Here is a 23,268-nt window from a genome sequence, read left to right on the forward strand (position 1 = left end):
CTGTAGCAGTGTCACGTAGAACTCAATTAATCGAGTGACCCTTGTTTTTGGTCACATAAAAATACGGAAAAACCTTGGGTCTATCCACGTCACTCTGTCGTTGATTATTCATTTAATTAATTATGATTAATTAATTACTTAATAAATTAGATTTTACTTATATGATGTGTGTGTGGGCAAAAGCTAGCACATTTAAATTAAATCTTAAACACGCCTGATAATTTTCAAAAACAAATAAAAACATTTTCTTTTCTGAGTGTTCCCGTATGAAACTTAGAGGCTGAAAGTGTTATACGGGAACCGGGCACTACCATGCTCACGTAAGTCTGGGGACGAGGCTACAGTAGATGTCTACAATAGTGACATAAAAATACAAAAGATGAAGCAACGTATTACTGTACAGCTTTTCTAACCCTAATAAATTAGACAGCACATTATTAATTAATTAACATGAACTGGTAAGGCTAAAAATAGCTTTTTGCCACCACCTTCCACGCCCAGAAACCACGATTACAATCTACCCGGATCATCGTAATTTGTGTGTTCTGACCTCAGTTGTTGTATAGTTGCACTTCAGTCTTCTTCGCACGGGACAGGTCACTCATGGGGTCGACAGTAATGCTTCTAACATCATTATGGACAAGCATCACGCTACTGTTGCTTCAGACGTCGATCGTTCACACAGCAGGTCAGAAACAGGAATCCTGTGAAGGGTTTTCGATATATTCAATGCGCGAAAACGACAATCTAGAGACAGCGCACGAACTACACGCGGACAGCTGGCAGACATTGTAATATGCATGGTAGACGGTGTCTTGTCACACTCTTTCCGTCAATCGACAAATCTAAAATGACGTCTTCGCTCTGTCATTTCTGTGTGCTTTCTAGCCGTGCCGGTAGTGTGTCAAGGGACAAACTACGGTCTTTTGACTGATCTCCACGGGTTGACTCCCGACGAGCGGATTACGCGTCTACAGACGCGCTACTCTGGTTGTGAACTGGTCGTTGGCAACGTCGAGATTGTTGGCTTATCGAGCAACGCCGACCTGAGATTTTTTAAGGACGTTTCTGAAATAACAGGATACTTGCTAGTTTATGAAACGCAGTTGGTGACCGTCTCTCTGCCGAGTTTGATGTTGATTAGAGGCATGCAGCGGTTTAGAGACTTGGAGACTCTGAAGGATGCTGGTCTTGCCGTTTTGAACAATTCACAACTGCTGGAGCTTCATATGCCGCAGTTCACGGAAATATCGTGGGGTGTAGTGCTGTTTAGGAACAATCCTAGTATCTGTTATATTGACACGATCAGATGGGATGACATTTTGGAGTCTTCTCTTAATGAAAGCCTAGGATTCAACGTCACAGCTGTTGGATGTGAGCTTTCTGTTTTATAGAAAGAATGAAATGAAACTTATATAAATATATTGCTAAAAATTCTTGACTAATTTTTTTGTGCACTAAATACTGATTAGCAGATTTTCTTGCAGTTGCTGTGGTCATACTTAAATGTATTGATCTCATGTGTCTGTTTGTCATAAATTGTTATTACTAAACAATAAAATGTTTAGAAAAATGTTTGAACTCAGAGGGTTCCTACTACAATAAAGATCGAGCAAAGAAACACTAATTAATTAATTAAAGAATAATTGGAATTGCTAGCAGTGTCACTACAGTGCTGTCTATTGTGTGTGTGTGTGTGTGTGTGTGTGTGTGTGTGTGTGTGTGTGTGTGTGTGTGTGTGTGTGTGTGTGTGTGTGTGTGTGTGTGTATCTGTTTGTCCTTCTATTTCCTTCTATTTATCTGTCTGTTTGTTTGTCTGTCTTTCTGTCTGTCTGTTTCTCTGTTTGTCTGTTTGTTTATCACTGCATTAAATAGGCTTGCAGTGATCATGTTCCATTAGGTGATGCATGCAATATAAGCTGTAATGGACGCTGCTGGGGACGTGATTCTGAGTCGTGTCAAAAGCCATGTAAGACTGTAATATTGTTGTATGGTATGTCTTAAATAGTATTTGTGGTGTGTTTATGACGTAGTGTCAAAGGTTGTCTGCCCAAAGTGTACACACCTAAAAAAATCAAGTGGACGGACTCGGTCGATTCGGTGTTTTAATCAATCAGAAGATGACTGCTGTAATACAGAGTGTACTGCGGGTTGCTTGTTAAATAAGAGTCCAAGAGCATGTCAGGTAAACTGACTTGCAAACTGCACTCAGACTGTATGAGTTATATTATTATGTCTTTGTTAGTTTTGTCAGAATTTTGTTGATGTAACTGATGTCAGCCCTCACGGAATTTGCCGAGAAACAGATTGCCAAGCTGGGACAGTTGAATTGTCACAATTTTCGTTATGCAATTCAAGCTGCAATAGTGTGTACCTTTTTTTAGAGACGCTACAATCAAACCGTTTTAGTCGCTGTACTTTGTGTAGGTCCTTTGATACGATCATCAACTGTTGGTGGTGGAATTGATATCTGTAGTGTGTCTTGTCCTTGTGACAAAGTGGGGAGCGACTGCAATTTTCGTGAATATGACGAGGTGAAAGGAGAGTGTGTGGCAGTGTCTCCTCCTGTGAGAGGTAAGTTTGTTGATTGGTAATAGTTGTGTTTTGTTGTTATTACTTGTTCTTCTGTTTGGTAGTGTGTCCAGGTGTTGAGACTGATGGACCTATTTTACACAAAGGCAACATTGATAGATTTGTTGACTGTGCAGTTGTACAGGGCAGCATTTACATCGATGAGATTTCGTTGACAGGGTAAGAGCATTGTTGTAATGTTATGTGTTTGTTAGTTACGTATTGGCATCTTTGTTTGTTTGTCTATCTGTTCTAGTGTGTTGCTGTCTACTGTTGTTTTGAGTGTTTGTACATGTCATTGTGTGTGTGTGTGTGTGCATGTGTCTGTCTGTCTGTTTATGTGTCTGTCTGTCTGTCTGTTTGTCCGTCTGTTTGTCTGTCTGTGTCTGTCTGTCAATACATATATTTTCAAACATAGAACTATTATACACCATCTAAGCAAAGCAACTAAATACTACCCAAGCCAATAGGGCTTGCTTCTACCTACTGTCTGTCTGTTTGTCTGTTTGTCTGTCTGTCTGTCAGTCTGTCTGTCTGTCTGTCTGTTTGTCTGTCTGTCTGTCTGTCTATCTGTTGTTCTTCGTTTGTGTGTTTGTCATTATTTCTTTTTGTCTGTCTGCCTGCCTGGTCATTTGTCTGTCTGTCTGTCTGTCGGTCGGTCGGTCTGCTGTCTGTTGTTGCATCTGACTGTTTGTCTGTTTGTCAGCCTGCTTGCATGTCTATTGTCATTTTGTTGTACACGTTTTGATCACCAATATTGTTCTTAGCGATTTGTCTACTGGGATTATGCCATTGAGTGTAGCTGATCTGATGAAACTCTCTACTATTACTGAGATTGAAGGCTACTTAGCTATAACCAGCATTACACACTCAAATTTTAGTAGCCTTTCGTTTCTTCCAAATCTTCGAGCAATACGAGGACGATTTAGTCTATTTGCTGGCAGATATGCTGTCTACATTGTTGGCAATTCTCACTTACGTTTTTTTCGGACGACTAACTTGGAGCGAGTTGATAGAGGTGACATCAGGATTACAGACAATGAAGAGTTGTGTTACGTAGACTCAGTCAACTGGACTTTGATTGCTCAAGAACCACTGACGTCTGATCCGAGTGGCATTGAAGTAAAAAACAACCAAAACAGGACTATTTGTGGTATGGTGTTGAGTGGCATGGATGGTTGCGTTTATGCATCTGCGTGCATGTACATGCGTTTGTGTGCATGGTTGTATGCGTGTCAAATTTTGTATATTTGTGTTGTGTTGTTAGTACAACGAGGCGACGTTTGTGATGTTGAGTGCAATGGATGTTGGTTTACGGGGCCTGAAAACTGTGCAAGTTGTAACAACCACGAGTTCCAGGGAATCTGTGTTGCAGAGTGCAACTTGCAGTCGTAAGTTCTTTAACCGTATACATATTGGCATACAGATTGGACACAGAATGAACTAAATAATTAGCTTTGAGTTGCATATTTTAAGACCAATAACAGTGTATTTTGTGAAAATGATGACTAGATGATTGTTCTATTTGGCAATAATTAGTTATGACGGCTGACAGAGTAGCACACGAACATTCAAACAGACAGAGAGGAAGGCAGACAGATATGAACATAAGCAGGCACACATTCTTAGGCAAACAAATAAAGAAGTTGAGTGTATCGATCAATTGTTAACTGATGTTTCTCTGACAGAGATGGAACTTGTGGAGCATGTCTTGATGTTTGTACTCGATTTTGCAATGGCCCTGTACGACCCTAAATTATTTAATCTTTATGAAGTCAGCGACGTCTATACGTTGTTGATGTTTAGACGGGATTCGATTGCAGAAGTGACGGTCCACATGGCTCGGAATGCAAGTATCTAATTGAAGGGCAACAGTGTGTTCAGACATGCTCAGTTGGAACATATGAATTTGCTTCAAATCACAGCTGCTTACCATGTCCAAGCGTATGCCACATCGATCCAAACCCAGCAGCTGGATCTCCCATTGGTTGCTCTGGTCCCTATCCATTTCAGAGGTCCGGAGGATGTGAGCGATGTGAGAAGATTGGAAACGTTGCAACAGTAAGTTTATGCCTGAGAGTGACATTCTGTGACTAAATTCTGTGATATTAATGGTACAGAAAGAGTGCATACACGAAGACGATGTGTGTTCAAATGGAACTTACGATGGAACTGAGCCGTTTCGCTCTGGTGGTTCTGTCCCAGTAAGTGTCTATTGTGGTTACTGTTTGGTAGTTTGCCTAACTGTCATGTTTGCCACTTGGTTTCTGTAGGCTTGTGTGCCGTGTACAACCCTTTGTTCATTATGTACAGGTGCAGGTCTATCAGATAGTACATGTCAGTTGTGCACGAGACGTTTCCAAGAGGGCGAGTGTGTTGACAAATGCAGTAGCACACATTATGATGACCCAGATGGGTACTTGTGCCAACGGTGTCATCCTGAGTGCCTGGGCTGTAGCGGACCACTGGCAACTGATTGTGGAAGGTGTAAGAACAGACAGATTAGATTGATAAAAACAGTTACGGTCTCTTCAACAACAGGAGTAGGAACGACCCGGCAACCAGCGACACTTACCAAAAGTACAACAGCTGTTCTATCTAATTCATCACTCTCATTGCAAGTCAATGTGACAGAAGCGAATGCCACGAGTTGTGTGGGAGTGAATTGCTCAATGGTGGCTACGACTGCTCCATCGTCTTTATCTCAAGTCAATGTGACAGAAGCAAATGCCACGAGTTGTGTGGGAGTGAATTGTTCAATGGTGGCTACGACTGCTCCATCGCCTTTATCTCAAGTCAATGTGACTGACGTGAATGACACAAGGTGTATTGGAATGAATTGCTCAACGATGTTTCCAATGCTAACAACGGGTACAAATTCGATGCTGAAAACACAAGCACCTCCCAAGTCAAAGACAATTACTCTTAGAAACTGCATTCCAACGTGTCCTTCTAGTCATAACATATTGGATATGGAAGGATATTGTGTGTCCAGCTGTTCTCCTGGCACATTTAACGACAATAATGAATGTAGACATTGCAGTCCATTTTGTGATGAGTCACTGGGATGTATGAACGACCAACCAGATAGTTGTGATGCATGCAAATATTTCACACTGATTTATCTTGATGGCATAACTGACTGTGTTGATAAATGTCCTGATCGGTTTAATGTCATGATTGTTAATCAGTCTTGTGTCGAATTCAATGCAACTGTACCGCCAACTAATGATACAAGCACACCAGAACCACCCAAGGAGGAGAAAGCGTGAGACAAATAGCAAATTTAAATTAAAAATATTTTAATCGATTTTTTGTTTTTATTAGCTCTATTATTGGTCAAGCAGTTGGAGGCGCTGTCGGTGGTCTTGTGTTTATAGCTTTATTGCTGATTGGTATTTACCTGCTGCATTCACATATGACCACACCCAAAGGTGGTGTCATGGTGAGTTGAATTTTTTTGTTGTAATTTAATGTTAAATTGTGCTTTGATCAGTCTATATTCATTATGCTCATGTCACATAACATAAATTGTGCATTTTGAAGACGATGATGACGGCAATGACGATGACAATGACAATGATACTATTCAGTGTACTGCCATATGCTGTTGATACAAAGCAAGGCTTCTAGTGATAGATAGAAGTGTGGGAACAAACACATACAGTAAGGCTGCAGGTACATGTATGGGTAGGACAACGAGAGGACGTTGGAAAACAGAGACATACACTAATTAAAAATCTTACTAATAATTAAAAAATAATTTTAGTTTTCAAATTTTTTAGAAAGCTGTGTCAAACACTTGTAGTTGTTAACAGCTAGTCAAGCAATTTATTATAGCAAAATTTTTTTGTTTTTTCTTTACGTTTTGTGTTGTTTGTGATTTTAGGCTCATATGGTGGAACTGGGACAGGTTGAACATAGCGATGTTCATGCTCAAGACATGCTGCCAGTGAACGTTTGTTGTTTGTTTAGTTATCTGATGGATATATGATGGATGATGCCAAACAGGCAGTGATGACACTGGCAACGATCGAAATCAAGAATCTGGACATTGGAGATAAACTAGGCATAGGTTGTTATGGCACTGCTTACAAGGTATATTAATTACCGCAAAGCGATCAGTTTGTTTGTGTGTTTGTTTGTTTGTTTGTTTGTTTGTCTGTCTGTCTTTCTGTCTGCATGTTTATCAGTCTGTCTGTCTGTCTGTTTGTCTGTGTGTGTCTGTTTGTGTGTCTGCATGTTTGTCTGTCTGTCTGTCAGATTTTGAAATATACCATGTAGTAAAGTAAACACAGCTTAGAATATATAGAAGAAGAAAAACAGAAGTCAAAGCAGCAAACTATCAGACGTCCAGTGAACAACTAACTCAACGCCGCTCATTAATTAATTAATCAACTTAACACATTACAATTATGACAGACTATGTGAACGCATGTGTAGTTTGCATGGTGAAGAGGACATCTTAAGATTTGTGGGAGACAAGGAACTCTTAGTGAGGCAACACTTGAAGTTATATAAAGCCAAACATGATTGTGACAATTGCCTCTAAACAAGTTTTGCCGAGGCTTTGTCTTTTTCCTAACTTTGAATTTCTAGCATCGCAAGCATGCCACTATATATGCTAATGAACTGGCAGTCAACACAGAGTCATCATAATGGCGCTTATTACTTGCGTGAGTAGTTATCCACTCATCTGTTGGCTTCATCTGCCTGTCTGACAGTTGACTAGTATGTGTAATAGTAAAGTTAGATTTGGATAGGAAGTGCAGTTAATTGAAGAACTTTGTCAGTGTGGTGTTTGTTAGATGGTAACAGTATTGCGCACGTCACAAATACAAATTGTACTAAGTTGCTATAATGCATTTCTAGGGTTATTGGTCACCTCCCGACCAAAAGGTAAAAATACCAGTTGCCATAAAGATTCTTAGTGAGTCGCTGTCATTGAGGCAAGAGAAAGAGCTAATGCAGGTTTTGTGAGAGTTTTTGTTTCAGTTGTATTGGTTGTGTTCGAACTTTTGTTGATGTGTTTTGCTTAGGAGGCAGTGAAGATGGCTGCTGTGTGTGATCCTAACGTGCTTCGTCTGTTAGGCATATGTATGTCTGATGGTGTATATCTAGTTACACACTTTTGTCCGTTTGGGCCGTTGCTTGGTTTTCTACGTCGTCAGAAGAGAATGCTTACTCCAATGGCACTGATAACTTATAGTGTACAAATAGCAAAGGTAAGAGGAAGTCTAGTACAAGGTGCACTGATTGCGGAATTGTTGGCTTATGTGTCAGTTGTTTGTCTGTTTGTGTAGTTGTTGTTTATTTGTCTGTTGTCTGTGTGCCTGTATGTTTGTGTCTGTGTCTGTATGTTTGTGTGTCCGTCTATCTGTCTGTTTGTTTGTCTGTCTGTTTGTTTGTCTGTCTCTGTATGTCTGTAACTTTATCATATTGCTTGCAGGCAATGGAGTACTTGGAAACGAAAGCTCTGGTGCATGGAAATTTAGCTTGTCGCAACATTCTAGGTTTAGTTCCTTGGATATAATTATCATGTGAATTTTTTACTCTGAACTGATTGTCTCTCACTTGCTGCAGTTCAGAAACCCAATCAAGTTCGTGTTACAGACTATGGTTTGACCAATTTAGTTGACAAGACAGCAGAAGGGGTACGGAACAGTCAAACTTTCTTTGATCTACAACACGCAACTATGTCTATTGTTTAGTTGCCACTTGCTTGGATGGCACCAGAGTCTATCGAAATGAACATATTCACCCATCAGAGTGACGTCTGGAGCTTTGGTACACCCGTTCTCAACACTTATTTAATGGTCTGTGAGCAGTTTACTGGTCTAGGTGTAACGCTTTGGGAGCTCATGACATTTGGAGGTGTACCGTATCGTAAATGGATTGGCCAAGATCTGCTCGCTGTCTTACAGAAAGGAGAGAGGCTACGGCAGCCGAAGACTGTCACCATCGAAGTCTACGCTGTGATGCTGCAATGTTAGTGTGCGACTTGAGGGTTAACACAAAGTTGAATGTTTAGCAATCGATTGAGTGTTGTTAGGCTGGATTATCGAGGACTCGTCTCGCCCTTGCTTCGAAGACATGGTGAAAGAACTGGATGCTTTGAGAAAGGACCCTGCTCGATACATTCTCACTGCATTTGTAAGTAACATTGGGTTCCACTCATTGCATGCTGCCAAGCAGTAAATGTGGCTCCACGTTATTCAACAGTGTTATACGTGTGAAGTGTGTTTAGGCTGATGAGGCTGTCCCTGCTGACAGGGGGACAACAATGAAGAGCACCTATGCTGACACTCTTGCTGCAGGTGGAGATTACGATCTCGAGTTTGACCCGGATGTTCAAAGAGCTTTGTATGAGGATCCGGATGCGTATGAAGGTTTTCTCGAGTATGAAGATCCCGACAATCTCAAGGTGATTTCAACATACAGCTAAGGGTTATAGTCAGTTGTTGGAAAATGTCACGTGATTATATTGTTGTTAATAGATGCCTAATTGTGATGGTTCTAAACACATGAATGGGGATGTGCATGGCAGTAAGGAATCAGTTGCTGGTTACGAAAATCCAGCAGGTGCTGACTCAGTGAATGACTCTGATGGGCCAGTAGTAACAAGTGCACCATATGAGACTCTCCGAGCAGATCAGAGAGAGAGATCGCAAGACTATGAGAGTCCGAAGCGTTTGCATAAGACTGTTGAGGAAGATGATCTGGGTGATGGTTATGATCACCCACAACTAACAGTGAGCAAAATCATATAAGCCGCAATTTTTCAACTGGAGCTTGTTCCAACATTTGCTGATTTGTGACAGGGTCTTTCATCTGCTATGTCAGGAAATTCGGGAACTTTGAGTGTAAACCGTTCTGGCGGTGAAGTACAGCATGAGAATGAAAGGAACTTGTTTGATGAGGCTGGTTATGAGTCTGTTGGTCCAGCATTGGAGGTCCTGTCACGGATAGGCAGCAAACAAGAACAGAATCAGTTTGAGAAAGACACAGAGCCACTACGAGAAGCCACTCCTGGGTATGAAGATCCCTCTACCCTGTCTAAAGACACAGAAGAGGTAGGTACAAGTGTATGTCATTTGTTGCGGTATTCTTAAACGGTTTGTGGTTTTAGCAAGCACTAGTGATTTCTAATGATGGTGCTGGAAAGTATAGTACAATGGTAGATCTTCCGTGTGCATATTTGGGTGTTTGCTTGTAATTTTTGTCTTGTGTGCTTGCAGGCGGCAAGTGGTCAAGGAGTTGTCAGCCAACCACAGGTGCGTGCGGAAAGTGTGTGTGTGTGTGTGTGTGTGTGTGTGTGTGTGTGTGTGTGTGTGTGTGTGTGTATGTGTGTGTGTGTGTGTGACAGTGTGTATGTCACATTGTGTGTGTGTGTGTGTGTGTGTGTGTGTGTGTGTTGGGCGTCTGAAGTCTAAGGAGTGATGGTCTAGGTGATGACCAATGGCAGTGTCGCTGAAGTAGATGACATGGGAACCGATCAGTATGAAGATCCGACAAACCTGGTAGGTTCCCTGTATATTTTCATTAATTTATTATCATTTTGCTACTGATATTTAGATATGAGCACGCAGGACGGCAACAATCAGTGACTGTTTGTCCAGGTTATTCAATCTAACTGTATGTACAGTGCGTACACGTTGATGTTTATGTATCGCTGAGCAACAGAAGCGCTGGATTAATTTTACGTAATTCTTCTACATTTTAGCAATTCTTTATGTGTGTAAGTATACACCATTATAAAGTACAGAAAGTCACAAAGTATGTATGTAAGTATACACCATTGTAAAGTACACAAAGTCAGAAAGTACTTTTGTAGGTTTGTGCTCCTTCTACCAAACCTGTTATGGGATAGCCAAAACTTTGTAGTCAATTAACCTGTAGCGCGCATGCGCTAAGGTTAGTGTGGTCTGTGGACCAGTGATTGAACGAACGGATGGGTGGACAATTGGAACGCAGCGCATGCGCTCATTGTTATTGCTGGGGTTAGTTAGCGTGCCAGTTGATGTGATGTAATGATGTCTTTGCATGCTTTCAAGAGGTATCAAATAGCTATCCCATGTCAACAATCCACCTGGTAGTGAATGTGTCCAGCCGCTCAAGCTTATGTATTCACACGTGGAAATGAACGGGGAAGACAATTTATCTGTTACAAAACAGCTCGCAATGTGAACAAACAACAGTCTCTAGTTACGCAGCACTGGCAGTTTTTTAGTTAATTAATTGTTTCACATGCTGCAGTTGATAACCTTGATGTCTTTCTTTCTGGTGTCAGGAGTTACCGTCAGGGATTTCAGCTTGCCACCTATACACGATGCTTCAATCACTGTACTCAGTGGTGCGTGAAGCCTAAACGTGACATCCCACTGAGTGGGCCACGAAGGGAATAGAAACACGGTGTCGTTAACAGACGACCACTGTACGAGCATGTAATGTACGGCTGTCCTCATTGTACTCAAATGATCTAAACTCGGCTCGTAGTCTTGATAATGAGCGGCAAACCCTGTGAAGCGCCACCCGGCGGCAGGACTGGCCTTCGCTCTATCGGTTACCTTGCCTTTGGCGTCGTCGGTTAGTCCTAGCAGCGCTGCGTCCATCACATCCTGACACCATCCGTTGTTACATGGGAAACGACGAGCGTTGTACGTGTTTCGTGCTAGAGTGAGGGTTTCGTTCGTTCCAGCGAACGTATAGAGACGAAACGGATGGACCGTGTAGAGTTCGGTGTTTTCTGAATTGGATGTCCGTGCTGGTAGCTTCTCGCCGGGCGTGACAACTGTGGCACCATGCTGGTCCTTCCCTACGGGAATTTCGGGTAAGCTACCGAGCATGCGTTTCCATCTGTCTACCTCCTTCGGGTCTACAGTCACTCCGCTGGCCGGTAGCTGCAACATTCGCGGTAAGATTGCATGAAGACCGGCCATGTCCGGCGTTGGATTGGTAACACAGTCTTCTACTCGGGCGGGCACGCTTTTACACTGCCACGTTTCTAGCGACTGAGCCGGAAAGAAAATCGTCTTTCCCTGAGAATCCTTCTGTGGCCAATGCTCGTCGTAGTACGTCAACACCATCTCTGCTATCGGTAAGAGAAACGTCTCAGCGACCGTCTTGTCCTGCGTGAAATGAAAGTCGTCTAGCATCAAGAATACTAACTCCAACGAACCTACAATGTGATATCGGATGTACGTGTTATCAGGTATGCCGATGTCTTTCTGCTTCTGCGTACACCCATACCCTAAGCCGCCATTTTCGTACGTTCCGAAGTGAGTCATTGTCTCCGGAAAATAACCGCCGCTATGATTGAAATAAATCTGTGTTCTGTTGCCGACGAGAGGCAACAATCTCAAATAGAATGGATAAACCGCTCTTAACAAATCCAAGTCGCCAGAAGCGAGCATATTGTAGTATGGCTGTCGGGTATTCTGCCACCAAAATCCGCCTCCCCAATCACGGTAATCGGGCCCTTTCCCCACGTCTACCGAAAACAGCTGACCGTTGAACTTTATAGGCAAGCTACCGCGTCCATCGCACGCGTCAAGGAATCGTTGGTAGACGGACTGCGCAGAAATCATGTAGCCGTCGTTCGTCGGACCTTCACCACCTGAAGTGTCGTTGATAATGACTCCCGAGCGAGACCAGAAACTCATCCAGGCGGCTGCTGTCTTGTTGAAACTCACGTCGACGTCGGGATTACTGCTCGCCTGCTTGTTTACATACTCAAACCATTCGTCTACCGAATTGTTAGCTTGCAGTGTCTCTACCGTTACAGCCACGTCTAATTCTTTCAGATCCGATCCGGCTAGTGTCGTACTGTTTAACCGCTTCAGGTTCGGCCCACGTATAATTCCTCCAAACGTGACGTTAGCCAGAGGGTCCCAGAGCAACTTAGTTAGGCTACCGAGCCCTTGAAGTGTAAGAGCATCTGTCCAGTAATCAGTGGTACCGCTTTTCAGTAAATTCCTGTGATACCAAACGATGCTTCCGGTGAAGTATGTCGGCACCGGGTCGACGACGGTATCGGGAGACGTAATGCGCGCCTTACAGAAGGAACCGCTCGCTGCCGTCGGGCTAGTGCGCCAAACTTCCAGCGAAACGGTTGCGCCAAACGGTTTGGCGTCCGTACGCTGTGTCTTGACTCGAAACGTGTTGAGGCTCGAGTCAATAAATAGAAGGACAGAGTAACCGGCGGACTCGATAGACACACTGCCCGTCAGTAAATCCAGAGTCTGTTTGTATTGCTGGCTATCAGCGACAGTGTAGAGAGGAGGATCGTAATGTATCCTCACTCTGCCCGCCTTGAGTAGGTTCGCGTTGGAATCCCACGCGTCGGGTTTGGCCAAGTAGAAAAGGACATCGCCTGTCGAGTTCTCGAGCCACACGTTGCTGGCCAAGTCCCCATTGCCGAGCGGCATCGACCCCTTTTCGTCAGCCGTCGCGCTAGTCCAGACGACATTGTAGGCGGAAACCCACGACGGGTCGAGAGAATCGACAGTCGATGCAAACAGGAAGAGAACAAGAACAAACATACCCGCTGGTCACTACAAATTATTGATATTAATGCGGATACTCAGTTTGTAGAAAGTCACGTGCGTCACGTGAGTGGCCTACTGAAACGACTAAACGGAGCTTGCCTTGTTTGCCACATTACAAGAACGTATGGTCAAAAGGACGTTGATATAAACAACCTTAATTACTACAGCGTACACAAACTTGCGGAAAACGCACGTGGACTAGAAGAGAAAGAGAGGAGGATCAAGATCAACCAACACCACAACTCAAAGACAAGTGCAGACTATTCTATTACTAGGTATCACATGTACAACACAGATGCAGACACAGACTGCAATGCCACGGTCTGTCACTAGTGTAAAAACGGTACTACCTTTGTCTGCAGAGCGCGTGGCAACATCTTTATTGACCCTCGACCGACAACATCAAAATTATCACAAATCCAAAATTTACAGATTGCTTGTAATGATGGGGGATCAACTCCATCTTTATAAACCTAAAACAAAAACAGTCAAGAAGTCAATATACTAACTAGCGTACAGCAACGTACTTCCTTCATAGCTTCTCTTGCCAGTGTTTGGGTCTCTTTGTCTTTGCACCAGGTGGAGCACTGCAACGATGGGTAGCTCTCGCCCTCTTCGTGTACAAGCAGAAGTCTGTTCTCTGGACCTTGCATAAGGTTTGCCATAGAAAAGGCGCCCATACGACGTACCACAGGGCTACGACCATAAAGCAATGAGGCAAAAGGATGCATGTAACGCCACACATAGTGACCATCTTCGATATCACGAATCTGCATGCACAAACACTTGTTAGTGGACAAAACAGTTTAGATACCAGTAATACCTTTGCGTAACTGTTGTTATGCAACCACGTGTCTATTGCTGTCAATGCAGTCTCCTTCTTCTCCAAGAAGCTACAGATCAAGTTTGATTGACCAGCCTGTGACTCGTGATTTGATCCTTGCACCTCGTCCAACCAGCATTTTGTTTCAGCGTGTAAATACATTAATGCAAGTGCATGGTAACCGATGTAACAACTCATTGTTGCCTCTTTCGCAATATCACCGCCCTCGTACCATAGCAACGAAAGTAAGCTAACACAGCGATTGATGATGGCATCATCCATATTCTCCTCGATGAGTCTCTCAATAAGACAGTAATTTGAGCAGCAGCACTGGAGGCACCCGATTGCAAGCTCGATGATTTTGATAGAGCCTGAAGGACTCCTAAGAATTTCAGAAAGAGGTGTAAGAAAACCTGCTTCCACGATTTCTTTCTACAAGCAGAAAATGTGTGAATCGGCAATTGACATCACATTGACAAGCACAAAAAGGAAAGACGGTAAGGATAAGATTCTACTGACTTATACAGTACAATTGGATATTTTTTAAATCCTTATTGTTCTTCCGTGTCCTTCACACACAGGACCGTAGTAAGCATAAAAATGGTTCGGCAAAATAAATTGATAAATACATTAGTTAATATTAATTAATCAATTAAGAATTAATTAATTAATAGAGGTACAACAACATATATTTAGTTATTGGATTACTCCAAACTTTAGTTGCAAAAGCAGCATCAAGCTTAGACTTCACTTATTTAAAGAGCAAGCCCTTTCTACACAGGTGAAAATCACAACATCGCTAGCTTTGTAATGGAGAAATGGCCACTCATGAAACCAAGGCGACGGAAAACTACAAGGCGTTTCTGTTTTCCGTCTTTAGAAAATTGAAGTTCAGAGGCTGGTGAGGTTGGTTTGGAAAGTCTTGATCATGGGCATGCTTAGATGTGGTGTCTGCCAATATATGTCCTAGGCGACATCTCGGATGTTGTAGGTCAAGTGCCAGTCTCTCGTCTCGAAACAAGAGAATCCGAGAACATCAAAGACAGAACGAGTCTAAAGATGTAAAATATCTAATATATTTATATTTAATCAGCTATACCCTATTCCGGAAGTTTACTCTAATTGTTGATTGGTGCAACTCGACTTCTGGAAAAATAGTCTGGACCGTTTGCTACGGGCCCTGACACATCAAAGCAAGATCCTCATTACAGGTAAAGCTTACTTGCACAAACATAGCACTCTCCACCTGTTGGTATCATGAAACATATCTGTTTACATCATGGAACATCCTGCAGCTTCAAGAAATCAAACTGACCTACCAGTTTACAAGACAACCTTCCCACCCAGTTTCAATAACAAAATCAAAAGTCCAAATACAAATGACCATTTGAAGACCTGCTCGCGTGTACTCACTACAGTAAGTTAGTTATAGTAATTATCTAACTACATACAAACGTCCATAGATACAAACCTGAACATCAGGGAACTCTAGAAGACCCCAAAGCAAGCCAACACATTTTGTCCTGACCGTGTACGTGCCCTTCTTCAGCAAAGGATCGATGACGTCCAATATTTTGCTCTCAATCAGCAGTCGGCTGCGTCGTTCATCACTACAGAAGTTCCACAGCGCAGACATGGCGAGCAGCTTCACATTCGTCGACATGCACTCAGACCGCATCAAATCGACAAGCAGTCGTATGCCGCCTTTACTTGCAAAATAGTCGGCACTGTAGTAGCGTTCCTGTTGATACCAGGGCCGAAAAAGATCGTAAGATAAGATGTGACAGGCACGACTGAGGTCGCCCTCGGTTGTTTCCGCGAGCAGCGTCGCAATCTGTTCGTCTACCGTTTTGCGACTCGTTGCAAACACTTGGTCTTGGACGCGTTGTCGTACTCGCTCTAGTTTGTCCTTGCAGAGGTTGTATGGTGCGTTAGCGAATTTCGTCATGATCGCTTGTTCTGAGGTTTGATACTCTGTGTACGATACCGAGTCTCCTTTAGCTCTGCTCGTCGATTTGTTGGCATGCTTCTCGAGGTTTGCTCGTAGAGCACTGCATAATAGCTCTTCGTAACTGCTATCCATAATTTACTAGTTGCTTATCCGGGACTTTCACTCTTGTTCTGTTGAGTTGCAAGTTGCAGAATCCAAAACTTGTTGAAATGCAAAACCACTGTTGCTTGACTTAAAAATCGTTTACCATTATAAATCTAATTTAATTTAATTAATTAAATAAATAAAATTGTGTTTGCTAGATCTTGTTGTGTTACAGCTGCACGTGACAAGCACACATAACTACAACAATGCATACAACTATGCATACAACGTAGGGCATGTAACGGTAGTAATTACATGTAGCCGTACATGTACACGCGTAATCCTCTCCATGCGCGCCATACAGTAACAGGACATAATTCCTCCAAACGCGACATTAGTCAGAGGGCCCCAGAGCAACCTAGCCAGGCTACCCAGCCCAGCCCTTGAAGTGTAAGAGCATCTGTCCAGTAATCAGTGGTACTGTACCGCTTTTCAGTAAAACCAAACGATTCTTCCGGCGAAGAGCCGTACACGTGCACCTACCTGGTACCCAGGCTCTGGGGGGAGGGAGCGCAAGAGGGCCTGGGTACAGTACAAGGCTAATCCGATCAGAGCCGTGTATCCCGTATATCTATGGCTCTGAATCCAACCAGAGCCATATATATATATATATATATGTGTGTGTGTGTGTGTGTGTGTGTGTGTGTGTGTGTGTGTGTGTGTGTGTGTGTGTGTGTGTGTGTGTGTGTGTGGCTTTGAATCCGACAGTAAACTCGGCTTCCCAGACCTGTGTAGCGCCAATTTAAAAGCATTTTGTTTGCCACATTACAAGAACATATGGTCAAAAGGAGGCTGATATATCAACCTTAATTACTACAATGCATACAAACTTGCGGAAAACGCACGTGGACTAGAAGAGAAAGAGAGGAAGATCAAGATCAACCAACACCACAACCCAAAGACAAGTACAGACTATTCTATTACTAGGTATCACATGTACAACACAGATGCAGACAGACTGCAATGCCACTGTCTGTCACTAGTGTAAAAACGGTACTACCTTTGTCTGGAGAGCACGTGGCAACATCTTTATTGACCCTCGACCGACAACATCAAAATTATCACAAATCCAAAATTTACAGATTGCTTGTAATGATGGGGGATCAACTCCATCTTTATAAGCCTACAACAAAAGCAGTCAAGAAGTCAATACATTAACTAGTGTTCAGCAACGTACTTCCTTCATAGCTTCTCTTGCCAGCATTTGGGTTTCTTTGTCTTTGCACCAGGTGGAGCACTGCAATGATGCGTAGCTCTCGCCCTCTTCGTGTACAAGCAAAAGTCTGTTTTCTGGACCTTGCATAAGGTTTGCCATAGAAAAGGCGCCCATACGACGTACCACAGGGCTACGACCATAAAGCAATGAGGCAAAAGGATGCATATAGCGCCACACATAGCAACCATCTTCGATATCACGAATCTGCATGCACCACACACTTGTTAGTGGATAAACCAAACAGTTTAGATACCAGTAATACCTTTGCGTAACTGTTGTTACGCAACCACGTGTCTATTGCTGTCAATGCAGTCTCCTTCTTCTCCAAGAAGCTACAGATCAAGTTTGATTGACCAGCCTGTGATCTGTGATTTGACCCTTGCACCTCGTCCAACCAGCATTTTGTCTCAGCATGTAAATACATTAATGCAAGTGCATGGTAACCGAAGTAACAACTCATTGTCCACTTTCCTCCCATATCACTGCCCATCTACCCTATGAACGAAAGTATGCGAACACAACAATTGATGATGGCATCATTTATATTCTCCTCGATGAGTCTCTCAATAAGACAGTAATTTGAGCAGCAGCACTGGAGGCACCCAATTGTGAGCTCGATGATTACGATAGAGTCTGGAGGACTCCTAAGAATTTCAGAAAGAGGTGTAAGAAAACCTGCTTCCACGATTTCTTTCTACAAGCAGAAAATGTGTCAAACGACAACTGACATCACATTGACAAACACAAAAGAAAAAGATAAGGATAAGATTCTTCTGACTTATACAATCGGTTGTTGTTTAGATCCTTATTGTCTTCCATGTCCTTCACACACAGGGCCATAGCAAGCATCGAAATAATGGTCCGGCAAAAATATATTGATAAATACACTGGCTAATATTAAATAATTAATTAACAATTAATTAATTAATTAGGAGGTATGGAAAAGATATATTTAGTTATTGGGTTACTCCAAAGTCTACTTTCAAAAGCTTAGGCTTCACTTGTTTAAAAGCAATCCCTTTCTACAAAGACGAAAAACACAATGTCGCTTCGTAATGGAGAAATGGCCACTCGTGAAACCAAGCTTAAGACGACGGCAACATACGAGACGTCTTTTGTTTTCCAAATAATCTTTTTAAAAAATTGAAGTTCAGAGGCTGGTGAGGTTGGTTAGGAACATCTTGACCATAGGCATGCTTTGATGTGGTGTCTGCCATTGCAATCCAAGGTATGTGTTGGACGACATCCCGAATGCTGTAGGTCAATCACAAGTCTCGTTGCTCCCAACTTTCCATGCGTCTCTTGTCTCAAAACGAGAGAATCCAGGAACATCAAAGGCAGAACAAGTCTAAAGATATAAAATATCTAATATATTTAATTAGCTATACCCTATTCCAAAAGTTTACTCTGATCATCAATTGGCAAAACTCGACTTTTGGGAAAATAGTCCAGTAAATACTGGACCTGTCTGACCGCTTGCTAAGGCCCTCGCTGACACATCAAAACAAGATCCTCATTACAGGTAAGGCTAAAGCGTACTTGTACAACATATCACTCTCCACCTGTTCATATCATGAAACATCTGTTCATATCATGGAACACATCCTGCTTGTCTTCAAACAATCAAACTGACCTATAGCTACCAGTTTACAAAAAAAAACCATTCGATCCCACCCAGGTTCACTAACTAAATCAAGAGTCCAAATACAAATGACCATTTGAAGACCTGCTCGCGTGTACTCACTACAGTAAGTTAGTTATAGTACTGATTAACTAATTAATTATCTAACTACTACATACAAAACGTCACTGTCCATACAGACCTGAACATCAGGGAACTCTAGAAGACCCCAAAGCAAGCCAACACATTTTGTCCTGACCGTGTACGTGCCCTTCTTCAGCAAAGGATCGATGACGTCCAATATTTTGCTCTCAATCAGCAGTCGGCTGCGTCGTTCATCACTACCGAAGTGCCACAGCGCAGACATGGCGAGCAGCTTCACATTCATCGACATGCACTCAGACCGCATCAAATCAACAAGCAGTCGTATGCCGCCTTTACTTGCAAAATAGTCGGCACTGTAGTAGCGTTCCTGTTGATACCAGGGCTGGAAAAGATCGTAAGATAAGATGTGACAGGCACGACTGAGGCCGCCCTCGGTTGTTCCCGCGAGCAGCGTCGCAATCTGTTCGTCTAGCGTTTTGCGACTCGATGCGAACACTTGGTCTTGGACGCGTTGTCGCACTCGCTTTAGTTTGTCCTTGCAGAGGTTGTATGGTGCGTTAGCGAATTTCGTCATGATCGCTTGTTCTGAGGTTTGATACTCTGTGTACGATACCGAGTCTCCTTTAGCTCTGCTCGTCGATTTGTTGGCATGCTTCTCGAGGTTTGCTCGTAGAGCACTGCGTAATAGCTCTTCGTAACTGCTATCCATAAATAGCTCTGCATATCCGGGACTTTCACTCTTGGTCTTTTGAGTTGCAAGTTGCAGAATTTAGGAACTCGTTGAAATGCAAAACCACTGTTGCTTGACCTAAAATCGTTTACCATTATAAATCTAATTTAATTAAAATAAATAAATAATTAAAATTGTGTTTCCTAAATCGTATTGTGTTACAGCTGCACGTGACAAGCAGACATAACTTTTTGCTCCTGTTGGTACATACCTACATACAACTATGCATACAATGTAAGGGTGTAACGGTGTAATTACATGTAGCCGTACATGTACCCGCGTGATCCTCTTCATGCGCGCCATACAGTAACACGACATAATTCCTCCAAACGCGACGTTAGTCAGAGGGTCCCAGAGCAATTTAGTTAGGTTACCCAGCCCAGCCCAGTCCTTGAAGTGTAAGAGCATCTGTCGAGTAATCAGTGGTACTGTACCGCTTTCCAGTAAATTCCTGTGATACCAAACGACGCTTCCGGCGAAGTCTGACCAGAGTCGCATATCCGACTAGTCTCGCGTAGCCAGACCATCTCCGCCTACAGCCTCGTACATAGACCCTTTTGCGCGCCAAACCCGTGTAGAGCCCATTTAAAATCGTCCTTGTTTGCCACATTACAAGAACGTATGGTTAAAAGGACGCTGATATAAACAACCTTAATTACTACAGTGTAAACAAACTTGCGGAAAACGCACGTGGACTAGAAGAGAAAGAGAGGAGGATCAAGATCAACCAACACCACAACCCAAAGACAAGTGCAAACTATTCTATTACTAGGTATCACATGTACAACACAGATGCAGACACAGACTGCAATGCCACGGTCTGTCACTAGTGTAAAAACGGTACTACCTTTGTCTGGAGAGCACGTGGCAACATTTTTATTGACCCTCGACCGACAACATCAAAATTATCACAAATCCAAAATTTACAGATTGCTTGTAACGATGGGGGATCAACTCCATCTTTATAAGCCTACAACAAAAGCAGTCAAGAAGTCAATACATTAACTAGCGTACAGCAACGTACTTCCTTCATAGCTTCTCTTGCCAGTGTTTGGGTCTCTTTGTCTTTGCACCAGGTGGAGCACTGCAACGATGGGTAGCTCTCGCCCTCATTACGTACAAGCAAAAGTCTGTTCTCTGGACCTTTCATAAGGTTTGCCATAGAAAAGGCGCCCATACGACGTACCACAGGGCTACGCCCATAAAGCAATAAGGCAAAAGGATGCATGTAACGCCACACATAGTGACCATCTTCGATATCACGAATCTGCATGCACAAACATTTGTTAGTGGATAAAACAGTTTAGATACCAGTAATACCTTTGCGTAACTGTTGTTATGCAACCACACGTCTATTGCTGTCAATGCAGTCTCCTTCTTCTCCAAGAAGCTACAGATCAAGTTTGATTGACCAGCCTGTGATCTGTGATTTGACACTTGCATCTCGTCCAACCAGCATTTTGTCTCAGCATGTAAATACATTGATGCAAGTGCATGGTAACCGAAGTAACAACTCATTGTTATCTTTCCTGCCATATCACTGCCCACATACCCTATGAATGAAAGTAAGCGAACACAACGATTGATGATGGCATCATCCATATTCTCCTTGACGAGTCTCTCAATAAGACAGTAATTTGAGCAGCAGCACTGGAGGCACCCCATTGCAAGCTCGATGATTATGATAGAGCCTGAAGGACTCTTAAGAATTTCAGAAAGAGGTGTAAGAAAACCTGCTTCCACGATTTCTTTCTACAAGCAGAAAATGTGTCAAACAGCAACTGACATCACATTGACAAGCACAACAAGGAAAAAAGGTAAGGATAAGAGTCTTCTGACAATTTGGTTGTTGCTTAAATCCTTATTGTTCTTCTATGTCCTTCACACACAGGGCCATAGCAAACATCAAAATAATGGTCTGGCAAAAATTAATTGATAAATACATTCGTTAATATTAATTAATCAATTAACAATTAATTAATTAATAGAGGTATGAAAAGATATATTTAGTTATTGGGTTACTCCGAAATTTAGTTGCAAAAGCAGCATCGAGCTTAGGCTTCACTTGTTTAAGAGCAAGCCCTTTCTACACAGGTGAAAAAACACAACGTCGCTAGCTTTGTAATGGAGATATGGCCACTCGTGAAACTAAGACGACAGCAACCTATGAGACGTCTTTTGTTTTCCACATAATCTTTTTTAAAAATTGAAGTTCAGAGGCTGGTCACACAGGTGAGGTTGGAAGAACAAGTCTAAAGATATAAAATATCTAATATATTTAATCAGCTATACCCTATTCCAAAAGTTTGCTCTAATCATCAATTGGCAAAAACTTGATATTTGGAAAAATAGTGGACCTGTCTGACCGCTTGCTAAGGCTCTCACTGACACATCAAAACAAAATCCTCATTACAGGTATATATATATACACGTGTGTGTGTGTGTGTGTGTGTGTGTGTGTGTGTGTGTGTGTGTGTGTGTGTGTGTGTGTGTGTGTGTGTGTGTGTGTGTGTGTGTGTGTGTATCACTCTCCATCTGTTCATATCATGAAACATATTTGTTCATATCATGGAACATATCCTACTCATCTTCAAGTAATCAAACTAACCTATAGCTACCAGTTTACAAAACAACCATATTTGATCCCACCCATGCAGGTTCAGTAACAAAACCAAGAGTCCAAATACAAATGACCATTTGAAGACCTGCTTGCGTGTACTCACTACAGTAAGTTAGTTATAGTACTGATTAACTAATTAATTATGTAACTATTACACACAAAACGTCCATATATACAAACCTGAACATCAGGGAACTCCAGAAGACCCCAAAGTAGGCCAACACACCTGGTCCTGACCTTGTCCGTGCCCTTCTTCAGCAAAGGATCGATGACTTCTAAAATCTTGCTCTCCATTAGCAGTCGGCTACGTCGTTCATCACTACAGAAGCACCACAGCGCAGACATGGCGTGCAGCTTCACGTTGGTCGTCGTGCACTCAGACCCCACCAAATCGACTAGTAGTTGTATGCCGCCTTTACTTGCAAAATAGTCGGCACTGTAGTAGCGTTCCTGTTGATACCAGGGCCGGAAAAGATCATAAGCTAGGCTGTGACAGGCACGACTGAGATCGCCATCGGATGGATCCGCAAGCAGCGTCGCAATCCGTTCGTCCACTGTTTTGCGACTCAATGCGAACACTTCGTCTTGGACGCGTTGTCGCACTCGCTCTAATTTGTCCTTGCACAGGTTGTATGGTGCGTTGGCGAATTTCGTCATGATCGCTTGTTCTGAGGTTTGGTAATCCGTGTACGATACCGTGTCTCCTTTAGCTCTGCTCGTCGATTTGGTGGCATGCTTCTCGAGGTTTGCTCGTAGAGCACTGCGTAGTAGCTCTTCGTATCTGCTATTCATAATTAACCCTAGAGGGTTTGGTAGTGTAAGTACTCACCGAAAGTAGTGAGCCTACGGAAATATCAACTCGATGGAAATACCGACTCGACGGAAATACCGACTCGACGGAAATACCGACTCGACGGAAATACCGACTCGACGGAAATAC

The 23,268-nt window shown here is 42.7% G+C and overlaps 4 protein-coding genes across 8 annotated transcripts; 1 reads left to right on the top strand and 3 right to left on the bottom strand.

The window, feature by feature from the left end:
- Positions 1-603: 603 nt before the first annotated feature.
- Positions 604-10,406, top strand: LOC134187185 (epidermal growth factor receptor-like). The gene is made up of 30 exons (XM_062655302.1): positions 604-688; positions 889-1,367; positions 1,876-1,969; positions 2,034-2,185; positions 2,246-2,366; positions 2,428-2,574; positions 2,637-2,751; positions 3,339-3,724; positions 3,839-3,962; positions 4,260-4,314; positions 4,378-4,632; positions 4,692-4,775; positions 4,845-5,839; positions 5,899-6,016; positions 6,461-6,484; positions 6,547-6,669; positions 7,444-7,542; positions 7,611-7,796; positions 8,021-8,084; positions 8,155-8,225; positions 8,283-8,358; positions 8,413-8,559; positions 8,624-8,724; positions 8,819-8,995; positions 9,069-9,323; positions 9,393-9,644; positions 9,701-9,748; positions 9,810-9,845; positions 10,020-10,091; positions 10,147-10,406. The coding sequence occupies exons 1-30, from the start codon at positions 604-606 to the stop codon at positions 10,150-10,152; spliced, it is 4,947 nt and encodes a 1,648-aa protein (XP_062511286.1). The 3' UTR covers positions 10,153-10,406.
- A 267-nt stretch (positions 10,407-10,673) lies between these two features.
- Positions 10,674-13,111, bottom strand: LOC134186626 (uncharacterized). Its single transcript, XM_062654625.1, has one exon. It carries the CDS (start codon positions 12,996-12,998, stop codon positions 10,815-10,817), a length of 2,184 nt encoding a protein of 727 aa, XP_062510609.1. The 5' UTR covers positions 12,999-13,111; the 3' UTR covers positions 10,674-10,814.
- Positions 13,112-13,361: 250 nt separating this feature from the next.
- On the bottom strand, positions 13,362-19,762 carry LOC134186985 (uncharacterized). Of its 3 annotated transcripts, none has more exons than XM_062655092.1 (7): positions 19,076-19,762; positions 17,515-17,896; positions 17,214-17,456; positions 17,037-17,159; positions 13,942-14,373; positions 13,646-13,888; positions 13,362-13,591 (listed from the first exon to the last, which is right to left on the bottom strand). In XM_062655092.1, exons 2-7 carry the CDS (start codon positions 17,740-17,742, stop codon positions 13,448-13,450), a joined length of 1,413 nt encoding a protein of 470 aa, XP_062511076.1. In that variant the 5' UTR covers positions 17,743-17,896; positions 19,076-19,762; the 3' UTR covers positions 13,362-13,447. The 3 variants fall into 3 exon arrangements, with proteins under 3 accessions (XP_062511076.1, XP_062511075.1, XP_062511074.1); XM_062655091.1 differs by having other exon boundaries at positions 17,515-17,946; XM_062655090.1 differs by lacking the exons at positions 17,037-17,159; positions 17,214-17,456; positions 17,515-17,896; positions 19,076-19,762 and adding an exon at positions 15,413-16,044.
- Positions 19,763-20,461: 699 nt separating this feature from the next.
- On the bottom strand, positions 20,462-23,153 carry LOC134186900 (uncharacterized). 3 transcript variants are annotated; one of them, XM_062654981.1, is made up of 5 exons: positions 22,509-23,153; positions 21,029-21,460; positions 20,852-20,975; positions 20,733-20,792; positions 20,536-20,678 (listed from the first exon to the last, which is right to left on the bottom strand). In XM_062654981.1, the coding sequence occupies exons 1-5, from the start codon at positions 23,118-23,120 to the stop codon at positions 20,671-20,673; spliced, it is 1,236 nt and encodes a 411-aa protein (XP_062510965.1). In that variant the 5' UTR covers positions 23,121-23,153; the 3' UTR covers positions 20,536-20,670. The 3 variants fall into 3 exon arrangements, with proteins under 3 accessions (XP_062510963.1, XP_062510965.1, XP_062510964.1); XM_062654979.1 differs by having other exon boundaries at positions 20,462-20,678; positions 20,733-20,975; XM_062654980.1 differs by having other exon boundaries at positions 20,546-20,792.
- Positions 23,154-23,268: the final 115 nt, after the last annotated feature.

Source organism: Corticium candelabrum, chromosome 11 (genome assembly GCF_963422355.1).
Source record: "Corticium candelabrum chromosome 11, ooCorCand1.1, whole genome shotgun sequence".
Taxonomy (NCBI): Eukaryota; Metazoa; Porifera; class Homoscleromorpha; order Homosclerophorida; family Plakinidae; genus Corticium; species Corticium candelabrum.